At 38.7% G+C, this 12,504-nt stretch overlaps 1 protein-coding gene across 2 annotated transcripts in view; it reads left to right on the top strand.

Moving 5' to 3' along the window:
* GABRB3 (gamma-aminobutyric acid type A receptor subunit beta3) overlaps nt 1-11,397 on the top strand; it is a 247,352-nt gene extending 235,955 nt beyond the window's left edge. For both annotated transcript variants that reach the window (XM_032395382.1, XM_032395384.1), the window contains exon 9: nt 6,771-11,397. In XM_032395382.1, coding sequence (XP_032251273.1) covers nt 6,771-7,112 — 342 coding nt within the window. In that variant the 3' untranslated portion in view covers nt 7,113-11,397. The remainder of the gene's footprint in view (nt 1-6,770) is intronic.
* The last annotated feature ends 1,107 nt before the right edge of the window (nt 11,398-12,504 follow it).

The following is a 12,504-nucleotide window of genomic DNA, read 5'->3' as shown; positions in this document are numbered from 1 at the left end:
TTAAAAATCTATAATTGTAAATCAGCTGTCAAGGTCTAAAGTTGATATACAAATTCATAGATACTAGTTTTAAATGCATATTTGATATTCTTAAAGATAAGCATTAAATATTATTGCTGACCCACATCTAAGACTTTAGTGATAATTTTCAGATGGAAATGAATCTCCCAAAAAGCTTATATCATGTGATGTGGATGAGTTAAGGGAAAGCGAGAAAAGAATCACAAACTTCATGCAAAACAGAAATGTCACTATGCACCTGGCCAACACCTTCAAGAATTCTTTGTAATTACAATTACAGAGAATTTAGTGATATCTTTTAGTGATATCTTTCAGGATTGTTTGTTAGCATGGCCATCAACAACCTCAGGGAAACCCATCTGCGTTATAGATGGGGCTCAGAGGGCTGCACCTGTCCTTGGACTGAAAGAGGACACTGGGCTGACCACAGGGATTTGCACTGCCATTGTTTTTCTGAGGTCACCTTTCCTGTCCAATAAGGGGATATCAGGGTGGTACCCTCGGGGGCTCTGCAGGCCACCAAGAGGGATCTGTGCCATCAATGACTATCTTTGGGATGATGATGTTATTGACCTTACTATAAAACCTTAAGTAGATTTTCCTTATATTGAGTGGTTGCACATTATTTTAACTTAGTGGTTGATGCATGAATGCTCAAACTGTTCATGTATTCACTTAGTTTCTCCTCACACCAGTGGTGCAATGTAAATCGTGCCCTTAATTTATTTGTGCATAACCTCTTTGGTTTCCTGAATTGTTTCTATACTCAAGAGTTAGTCTTTGATTGTATTTGAATTTCATGAAGTGGCAGAAGGTTGTAATTCCTTCCAAGGTATTAGAGCTGCAGACTTGACATCATTCCTCTTACTAAAGAGCAAGATTTCTTTCCTCACATAACAAATACTTTTTTTTTAAATTTTTCTAATAGAGTATTTTACTTATATAGAAGTTTGAAGGTAATTAGAGAATGAGTATCAATAAAGTGCCACTCTGGTGAGAGATTCTAGAAAAAAATGAAAACCCCTTTGTGATATATTCTGCATGAAATGTTTTCCACCTTTGAATATTTGTGCCTGTCAAGGTTATAGAGCAGGAAGAAAAACTATATTAAAATCATTGATTCTAATTATAATAGATATGACACAAACTCTTCAAAATATGAAGTATTCATGAAATGCTTTAATTTTTTTTTCATGAAATGCTTTAAAAAATGCAAGTCATCATCTGTCATTCTATACAGGGCATTTCAGTCTTATGTTTCAACAACACCACTTCCATCTGTTTTAAGATTTAAATTTTAGATTATAGGAGAAGATTAGCATCTTTTGGGGACATATTTGTTTAAAATGTTTGGTTTCTAAGATTTAACACATTTTAATAACTCCTTTAATTCTTTTAGAAAAAAAATCTTCTCATAATGTTGTTGGAAATTTTCTACACATTGCTTCACTTTTAAATGAAAACTATGTAAATGTAAAACTATAAGTCAGAAGCATCCAAACTAATTTACACTATGCTCTTATTATCCAATATATGTTCAAGTTGCTTTCAACATTATTGTTTCCATTACAAGTGTTCACCCACTCTGAAATAGAAATCATGGGAAATAGTGTTGGTTATTGAGACCTACCTCACAAGAGTTGTGTCCTGAAACAGCTACAAGATAGTCATAAATGTCGAAAGCACCCAAGAGCCCTCTAATTCTGTAAATTATTGATGATATTGGGTTTGGTTTCCCTTAAGGTAAGTTTCCTTCACTAGAGTCAAGGACACAAAATTAGATCTCTGCCCTCATGAAATCCTTTCCCAAATGCACAGCACTGGCCACAGGGACTTGAGAAGACAGGATATTGATTCAAACAAATTTGTCATTAAGTCTTGAAAAATCAACTCAACATTCAGTTGACCTCATTTCTTGTGTTTTCTCCGTTCTCCCTGTATGCTTCCCAAAATCCCTATATATCTTTTTGCCTTGGATTCTCTCTTTCCAGAATCCCTTTCTTCTTTGTCCACATCTCCCCCTCCTTCAAGACCTAAGCCAGATGCTCTTCTCTATGACATTGCCCAGGATTTTTTTTTTCTTCTACTTGTGTCTGTCCTGCCTCTGTCACTCCCTTCTTCAAGAAATTGGTTTTGTCCCTGTTCTCCCAACTTCCATGGCACATGCTCTGCACTTATGAAATGGCGTGTTACATTTCACATGGCCACCATGCTTTCTCTGCTAAACAGCATTTGATTTTTCACATCGACCAAAATATGCACACCATGGCTCAGATGTGGTAAATGCTCATGGAATGTGTGTCCATGAATGAGTGGTATCAGAACACCGTTTTTTGCTGATATGGTGTGTTTTTTCACTTTTCTGGTGGGAAGAGAGGGGAAGGTTCTCAAACGCATCTTTTTAAAGTCAGGTGAAGCTAAATCATTAGAATCATTGATATTGATCAGAATTAGCTTCTCACAAAATATTCCCCTCCCTTCCTATAAAAAAGACTTGTCTTCATTTGGTATTTAATTCTATAAAGTGGTTATTTATAATCGCCTAGATTTTATTAAAGGGAGCTTTTCATATGGCATTTTTAATAAAAAAGAGACAGTATTAATGGCATGTATTTAAAAATGTGCTTAAGGTTCATTATGCAGTATTTTTTTTTAAATGTGCTTGCTGATTAATTGAAACTCTTACCTGCTAGACCCCTTAAGGGTAAGGATCTTTTCTTATTCATCTATTAGGGTCTCTCACCTAGCACAGGGCATGGTACAGAGCAGATATATAATTTTTTTTTTTTACATGAACAATCCCACAAGTCTGGACCCTTCATGTGCATATCTCCAGTGAAGTATCCACGTTCCTAAGTGGACCACTGGGCTTTTTATCTCATGGTTTTGTTGTATTTAAAATATTACATAAAATGGAAAGAACATTTTTTAGAGTTAAGTGATGTTTTTTTTTTTCTACCTTTAGGAAAATAATTTCAGTCTTCTGAGGTTCTAATTAACATATAGTAAATCATTTATTATTATTGGAAAGTATAAATGCCACGTGAGGACTTAAAAAAAGCAAGCATCTTCCACCTTTGGTTATTCTCTGGCTCAAATATAGATAAATTTTGTTTTAAATATATCAGCTTACTGTTTAAGAAGGTCTATTTAAAATATCGGTCAGTTAAATAAGATCTAATTGAACCGATTTGATAAGTGATCTCAGTTTGTTAAATCCCCTTAAGTGATAACTTAATATATTTCCTGTCATGATTCGAAAACAGATATCTGGTAGGGTATCACACCTATTCATTGCAGTGCTAAAATACACTGATTGACTCCCTCTCAAGAAAAAGATGCCCAAGTGAGCCGGGTTCAAATCACGCCTTTCTTAGGGAGAGTGACTACTTGCAGAGAGGACATGCTTGTGCCCACTCCTTTGCTGGCCTTTCCTTTGTTGCGCCCCCCTTTCAGGCACACCTTAATGTGTGTCTCAGGATTCTCCTTCTACAGCCTCTTCTTACAGTGAGAGACTGTCTCCCAAACCACTGGGGGCTTCACTGATCCTGAAGACAGGCAAACAGACTTTTTTTTTTTTTTTTTTTTTGGTAAGGGTTTTACTGCTAACCATTCCAGGGCAAGAAAACAAAAAGAATAGATATGGAACACATGTTCCAAATTCTTACAAAGGTCTAACATTCCTGGTACTGTTGAGACACAAGGCCCATTTGAGTTTTTCCCTCTACTGGATTAAAAAACAAAAACAAAAAGCAGAACTCTAATATTCTGTCAGTGCTCTGTCCCTAGCCCCAAGAATGGGTCTCCATGAAGGGCCTTCTCCCCAGTATCTGGATGTCTTCTTGGTCCACTTGCATTTCCCAGCACCCGCAGGCTTGCTGTCCTCCATTCTAAGAAGACCATAGGTCTTCACGGTCTCCCCACTATGGCACGGCTGGCCCGACAGTTCAGAGGCAGCATCACTGAGGAGAACCAAGCACAGCCCAGGCTAACATGTGCCTGCTGCCACTACCCCACCCCCCTGCACTCCGCATGGGTGGTGTGAGTGTTTCTGCAGAGAGCTCAGGAAAGGCCAAGAGGTCAGGTGGGAGCAGGTGGCAGGCAACTCTCTCTCCATCCCTTTCCCACCTTCTTCACTGAGAAGATATAGAAATGAGTGGTGATGGCGGAGCACCTCTGCCATGTGGACACAGCACGTGTTGGGACTGCTGGGATTTGCTGCAGTGGCAAGAGGGGAGCCTTGCTCACAGCCTCTTGGCATTTCTCCTTCAGACTGCGCTAAAGGAAACAGGAGTGCGGTGCACTCCAACAGTGGTCCCTCTCCTTACTTCCTCCTCTCAAATGCATCCATTACTCTTCACTCTGCAGCTTGGGTTGTAGTTCAGAAGAATGTCACTTTTCTCTAGAAATCACTGTTACTTTTTACTACCTGGAAGGTAAAGTTGAAATTCCTTAATGCAATATACAGAAACCCTTACTGGCTTGACTCTAATGTGCATTCCTGTTCATCAGGGGGGTGTATTTTCTTAATATAAAATGTTAGGAAGATGGTAATGACAGTGATAAGAATGACCATCGTCCCATCAACTGTGAGCTTAGCATGTGCCAGGATCCATTCTCTCCAAAGTCCCACTCAGCTAGTTTGCCTTTCTCAAAACAGTTCAGTCATTTTTCAAGCCTTTGCTTGTGATGTTTTTTTTTTTCTGCTTTTTGCTGAAAAATGTCTACTCATTCTTTGAGGCCCAATTCAAATGCATTTCTCCTCTGAAATCTTCCCTCTTTCCTCCTGTAGTAGTTTTGATTGCTATCACAACAAATTACCACAAATGTAGCCACTTAAAACAGCACCCAGTTCTGTTGGTCGGAAGTCCAGTGCAGTGGAGCTCAGCTGGGTTCTCTGCTGAGAGTCTCAGGATGCTGAAATCAGGGTGTCTGTGTGGCCGTGTTCCCTTCTGGAGGCTCTGGGGATAGATCTATCTCCAGACTGATTCAGGTTGTTGACCACAGTTTCTTCTGATTGTAGGGCTGAGACCCCTGTTCCCTCCTGGCTATCAGGCAGAGCCAGTCTTTGCTCCTAGAGGCTGTCCCATTTCTTCCTATGCTTTATCTGCAGTGCCCTCTATCAATAGAGGATCCAGTTTTTCTCACACTGCAAATCCCTCTGCTCTCACCTTCTGCTGCACCTCTCTTTCCCTCTTGCTTCCAGCTGGGGAATATCCTATACTTTTGAGGGCTTATGTGATTAGATTAGGCCCACCTGAATAATCCAGGCTAATCTCCCTAATTGTAAGGTTCATAAGCTTAAATATGTTTGCAGTGTCCCTTTTGCAATGTTTGCAATGCCCCTTTTGCACGTAAGGCAACATACTCACAGATCTGGGGAGTAAGGGGTGATATCCTGATGACCACACCTCTCCTTCCCCAAGCATAATGGAATGGTACTCCCAAATCACGGGGTAGACATCTCAGAGTCTGTTTTGGTGCCTTTGTACCAGAGCCTGAGTGGCCCCCAGATGTTTGCAGCCCTTCCTGTGTCTGGGCTACCTTGGTGTCTAGGAGTCATCCCACCTGTCGTCTTGGCTCTGCTCAGAGGTCTGCACAGGCACCTGCCTCTTCTTAGCTGGGAATCTTCTCTCCACACCTCACCTCCTTCATATCTAGCACAATACCTTTAATGAAACTAAGAAGTATACAGAAGATGGGAACACACAAATTAATATGTATTAATAAATTATTCCTCCACAAAATAACTAATTTTGTGAAAGTTTCATGGAAGAAGCCATAGACACTTAATCTAGTTCTAGAAGAAAGGGTAGGCTTTCCACAGACAAAGATAGGACAAGGAAGATGGCCCTTTAGCAAAGGAATGAAGATGGGTGGGATAACATAAAGCATGCTGGAGAGCAGTGAGACCCAGGGGAATGTGGAATGGGCCACGTGGCCCTGAGAGGTGTTGGCACTGCTCAGAGTGGGGATTACAGACCACTTAGAAAGGACTCCACTGGGGACCCCTAGCCTCAGTTATGGTCCATGGAAATTTCATGGCAGATGAGCAAATAAACAAATGGACCATCGACATCACCGTGAAAGGTCTGAAGCTGTATTTAGCACAAAATAAAATGTTATTTTAAAGTTTGGCTCCAATGTGGGAGGGGACTTTAGTCTATCTTAAATATAGTCCTTAAAAAGGAGGCCTCCTGCCAGGACCAGGATTGGGCAAGGAGGTCATACTTGGGTAGGAGTCTGTATCTACCCCCATCAAAGTCATCAGGAGTGTCCGTTCATCACAGGAGTATTTCCTTGTTTGTCCATGGTAGTGTGAATATTTTTGTAGAGGCAGAAAAGGGGACAAGCTGACTCTAAAGAAGATGAGAAAGTATAGTTCTCATCCAGTGTCCAGTTATGAAAAATGGTTACCTAAATCAACATCTTGAAAGGAATTTGTACTTTAATTTTGTCTTCAGTAAGGACTTGTATCCATAATAGGAAATGTCAATTTAAAAAAGCCCGCTTTATTTAATCTAATCTGCTATGTGAGAATTTCTAAATTGAGGAAATAAAATCTCTAAACTGTAGTTAAGCCTTCAAAATGACATTTTCCACGAAAACAGTGCTGGGTTTGACAGATGTGCAGTTTCTCCTAATGTATGTGACATGATTGCATGGTATAAGTCTGTGCTGGGTTTGTATATGAAAAGTAGATTTACTGGCATGCTAGGTGCCTAACGATGTGTATTTTCTTCAATTAGGTGGATGCTCATGGAAATATTCTCTTAACGTCACTGGAGGTTCACAATGAAATGAATGAGGTCACGGGCAGTGTTGGCGATACCAGGAATTCAGCAAGACCCTTTGACAACTCAGGAATCCAGTACAGGAAACAGAGCATGCCTAGGGAAGGGCATGGGCGACACATGGGGGACAGAAGCATCCCGCACAAGAAGACCCATCTACGGAGGAGGTCTTCACAGCTCAAAATTAAAATCCCTGATCTAACCGATGTGAATGCCATAGACAGATGGTCCAGGATCGTGTTTCCATTCACTTTTTCTCTTTTCAACTTAGTTTACTGGCTGTACTATGTTAACTGAGTGACTGTACTTGATTTTTCAAAGACTTCATTTAACACTGAGTGAAATATTACTCTGCCTGTCAAGTTTTTATACCTGTACACACACACAGACACACACACGCAGACACACATATATACATACGCAATTGTATATATATGTGAACTTTCTCAGCATATATATAAAATACACGTGTATATGAGGATGTATGTGTATATGTTTATACACACAGGTATAAGTACCCATGTGTATGCCAAACAAATACACATACATATATACATTTTGCAGCTATGGACAATTTAACACAGGATGCATATTAAAGAAAGTCATAGTTTTTTCTTTTTTAATTGAAAGGGACAAGCATCGTCTAAATATTATGCCTTGAGAATGAGGGCGTGAAACACAATATCATCCCAAAATGTGTTTTTTATTATCATAAGTTAGATGTTTTAGTTTAAAAATCAGAAAGAAACTCTTAGTTAATCTTCAAAAACTCATACAGTGATATTGCTAGTTTAAAATGAGTCACACACTTCATATCCTTTCTGTTTACTAAGCGAAGGCTTTTCAGCTTTTTTGGTGATGGGGTTTACTTTCATCGGGCTTACTTTTTCTGTACTGGTTTAGTGGATGAAGTGAGCCACTGGTGTGTGCTCACCTGTTGTCTTAAACATAGATAGATCCCATGTTGATGTCTGAACGCCCATCTTTTGAAAACCCATCAGGAATGGATGGCATCTCATTGTAAGTACTCTGTTGTACAGTGTATTCTTTTGTTCACTTGGAGTGGATCCAGCTTACCTGTCATGCAGGAACACAGTGGCATGTTTTGGCAATGTTTAGTTGACATTTCAATCACTGAAAATGTGCTCCACATCTCGTATGGATTTCTAGGCCTGATATCTAACAGAAAGCATAGACGTCTCAGGTTATTTGTTACTCTAAGGTAAAACCATCTAGGATGATTTTCCCCCTTGTCTTTACGTTATCAATCACTCTTATAACATTGTATGTTAATATAAAATATATTTGCATAATATGCATATATATGTATATTTACCAAAATTTTCTTTCTTAATGCTTGCTATCATGGCAGCATGCAATGTCATATTTTCCTTTACGTGATGTAACTACTTTCTGTTACCTAGAATTAAGATTGAAGCTTAAAACACTTCTACTGTTCAATTTCAGAAACCAAGAAACATCTTCATACCTTTATTTCTGTATCTGACATATTTCATAAGCACATCCAACTACTCCTAGTCTAACTAGGATGCTGCAGGAACATGACCAGTACACACCACACATCACCCAGTGACCCATGACCGTTCTCTTGAGGCAAAGGAGAGCAACCTGACAACAAACACACTCACTTTTGGTTCCTTCTGATCCACAGCCTCATCAGTATTTGGACTTTTTAAAGCTCGTAGAAACAAGACAAGGTGCACCGGTTTCATAGACGCAACCTTAACTTACTATTTAGATGAGATCTTTCTAAAGAAAAAAAAGAGATGATATATTTTTTGTAAACAATATTTCTATCACAGGCCTCCATAAACTGAAATGACTACAGTTGTGCAAACAGATGTCACAGTGAAGTTAAGCACTTGGAGAAAAAAAAAAAGCAAAATATTCAGGAAAGAACTACTAAATTAATATTTTATCCCAACATGCCACATATGCCTCACCCTCTCTGTTCTGTCCTAAACCAATGACCAAAATCTCATCCAGTACTCTATTAGCTGGCACTAGTTTTCTCCGCATAGATAGAGATACCACCTTCCCTGAGGATGCATGTGGTGTGGGCTATCACCGTAAGCTGACCACTACTTGATTTTTCTTTGGTGGCCGTAACAACCTTTAATTTGTGGGAGTCTGTCACAGTTTAAGACCCACTGTCAGGTAAAACATAGCCCACAAAATCTCATGCTAGAAGCAATGACCAGTTTTATACCCTTTCCTCTCCTTCATTCCGACCTTTCTTCAACATCTTCTTCCACCCGCTGCTCTCTGGTTTTATTTTTATCTGGAGACTAGCCAGTGGTCTTGGGCTTTTCTCTGACAATTTTTGTTTTTTCCCCCCATGGGTAACAATGAGGGATCCTAAAAGTTAAACAGATTGGGAAAAACCTTGTAAGTGGCCTTATCATTGTTAACATGTTAAAGAAAAAAAAGACATTTGTGAAGACCTTATCCCTTTCAATACTTCAGGTATCTTTTTCTGTATCCAGTGATTCAAGGAGTGAGCTCTACATGCAGAAGAGGGACCCCAAAATGCAAATGAACATGGACAAAAGTAGTCAATGATCGATTTAAGTGTACAATTTATACTATTCAGAACTGTGACATTAATTCTTTCTGGGAGAAAAATGATTCAAAACATTTTTTGATGCATAGTTGAGGTACCCAACTATCAAAGGCAGAGACCCTATGGGGCTCAGAAGAGCTGCAGTCTACTTACCAAGGTTTTCTGGATATAAATTTGCATGGTATAGTCATAATAGCTTTTGAGCTTTTTATATGCATTTGGCACCAAGACTGGGATCCACAACTTTGTAGACACTGCGATGAAGTTAACATAATAGCTATACTATAAATAGTGTTTGTAACTACACACATACATACACACACACACACACACACAAATACATAACATATATTCTGTAAAAAAAACAACTTTTTAAGATTCTTGGGTATGTGTTTGCTTTACTCCATTTCAGAAGAAAATTACTTTTCTTCTAATAAAATTATTTTATAGCTTCTCCATTTTTAAAAGTTGTGAGAAATATTGAGAAGCAGAACTCTGTGCTGACAGAAGAGAGTTGAGTTTGGTTCTCTGTTCTGTTAAAATGACCTCTCATTACTCCACAGTAGTTACTGGAGCCAGTGAGAGAGCCGTATTGATGAATTCTGAACCCGGACCTCTGACATTAATGTGAGGTGGCTGTTACCCACGTCTAGACATCTTGAGTAAGGAGAGAAAATATGATTTTGGAATATAATGATATTTCTTTCTCAACAACTGAACGTAATAAAAAGTTAATTTTCTATGTAGTCCTGTCTTTCCAAAATGCTTCACAGGGGCTCAAAATGTACAGAAGAATCTTGCTCTGACAGTTTGTTATTACCCATATTCAGATATACTTGAGACAACTCAAGAGCCCTACTACATAAATCCCTACAGAGAAAGACTGATAAGACTTGAGTAATCTTTAAAACAAGTGTTATTCTTGTTCACCGACCCCAGGACTGTAGAGGGGTTTCACTGTCTATACCATGAGACATTCACTTCCCCACTGAATCATAAATGAACTAGAAAGTATGTCATGATAGTATTCCTGTTAGGTTTGAAGATTACATGTACATCTGCAATATCATGTGTTTTTAATGCCAGCACCCAGAACTTTTGACATATTCAGTCATTCAGATTAAAGGCACTTTTCCCCTGTGCAGCTTTGGAATTAACATTTTCACCCAGGAGATATCTCAGAGGTGATGCCACACATGTTTGGGACTGGTTTTAAGGAAACAGGCACATTGCAGCTGTAGGTGTTCACTTTCAGCATCTAGTAGATAACCCCATTGGTGTTAGTACCACAATGGTGTGTTTGATAAAAGAGAATATGTCTAACTTGGAATCTCCTGGCTTGAAATTATAAACCATCTCATAATTCTTACTTAATGCTCCACCTGAAAACAAGTCCATATTTCTGGCCATTTTTATGTAAGCAAAACCGAACAATTGGTGAAATACTTTGTTACTCATGGAATTGACTCTGGCTCTCATCTTATGTGAGCCATCAGTCAGAGTAACATTGAATCGTGGGGCAAAGAGCTGCCCAGGTGGATTAAATTTTCCCAGGACACTAGCTAGTGTGCCTTGGATCGATTACCTCTTCTACTGCATTGAAAGGTGCCATGTTTTCCAAAATACTCAATTCCCAACATCTGGGTAAACAGTGACCTCCCAGAGAGTGGCTCACGTAACATGCTTCTCCCTAGGGTGAGCCCCATAAACATGTTTTATCATTCTTGTCTCATATTTCTACTTCACAAGTCAGTAAGTGTGTTCAAGGTAAGTACAGGATTATTCTAGTAGGAATAGGCGATTGCTGTCATGATCAATTCCCATGTTGATTTCATTTCATTGTAAAGATAAATTAAAACCCAATTTTGCTTAAGCACATTGATGTAATTTTTTGGTATTATTTGACATGAAAAAACAGCAAAATTGAGTGATAGATACAATATGAAACTTGTTGATGAATGAATTCAAATTTATTAAAAAAGAACTAACTGACTTAAATATGAAGACTGATTTTTTTTTCTTCCTTGGGTATCTTTTGGTGAAATGGTGTGCTTATTTTAATTCCAGGTATTTTTAGATGCACATGCCCATTTAGGTTACTCGGAAAGTCAGAGGAAATAAGGTCAAAGCTGAGTGCATGCAAGAACAACTGAACCATGATATTTCTTTAAAAATCATGATTTATTCTGAACTTCAAAAGAGACCTAGACACACAGAGATCCAGCTTGTGTTTAAAGAGAGTAATATTTTTACATGAAAGACCAGGGGAAAAACCTACCAATAATCTCTGGCACAGGTGGCATTTATTGGTCCTTACTGTTTAGGCTTCTTTTAGTACTAAAAGGCAATTTCCCTTGTTTCCTCTCCAGTGAGAAAGTAACAAGCAATGTCTATGAATAAATTGAATGAATGAATGAATTGAATGAATGAATGAATGAATTCAGATCCTCAGACACCTCAAGCCAGATAGAACTTTTATTGAGAAATATATCTGTAGGCTCCCAGAAAAGCTGCTGGCTCACCTGCAAACACCTTAAAAGGAAAATCCCCACTGTGGTTGTCAGTCTTACAAAATGTCCTCAGCCAATTAGTAGACCCTCAAATTTATCTACTGTAAGCAAAATAATACAAATTCTTTAGTAATTCTTTATAAGGCCTGTAACATTCTTTTCATCATATGTTTTCATCCCTGATCTACTTTGGGACACTGACTTGGACATATTTCACACTAATGCTTCATCTAAGACTAGAACATCACTATGGGGACATTTCTCGCCTACTCCATGAGGCTGTAACACTATTCATTCAGATGACAAGTTTAAATTACCAGTAACTTCAGAAAAAAAAAAAGGATTTTCATAATTTTGACTGAGTTTCTTAAGTGTTCTTTCAAAAGCAACCCACTTTTGATTAACCAAAAAAGCCTCACTAAATGCAGAGCACAGTTGTGCCCAGAGAGCCTCTATCCAGAATCTACTCAGTCCTATGTCCCCAGGGCTACTATGGCCCCTGTACACGTTTGGCACCATTTTACAATTCTTGCCTACCTCTTTTTTTTTTTTAAGATTTATTTATTTGAGAGACAGAGTGTGTGTGGGCAGAGGG

This window comes from Phoca vitulina, unplaced genomic scaffold (assembly GCF_004348235.1).
Source record: "Phoca vitulina isolate PV1807 unplaced genomic scaffold, GSC_HSeal_1.0 scaffold84, whole genome shotgun sequence".
In the NCBI taxonomy this organism is placed as follows: Eukaryota; Metazoa; Chordata; class Mammalia; order Carnivora; family Phocidae; genus Phoca; species Phoca vitulina.
Note: the sequence above shows the minus strand (reverse complement) of the source record. Positions and strands in the feature narration are given on the sequence as shown.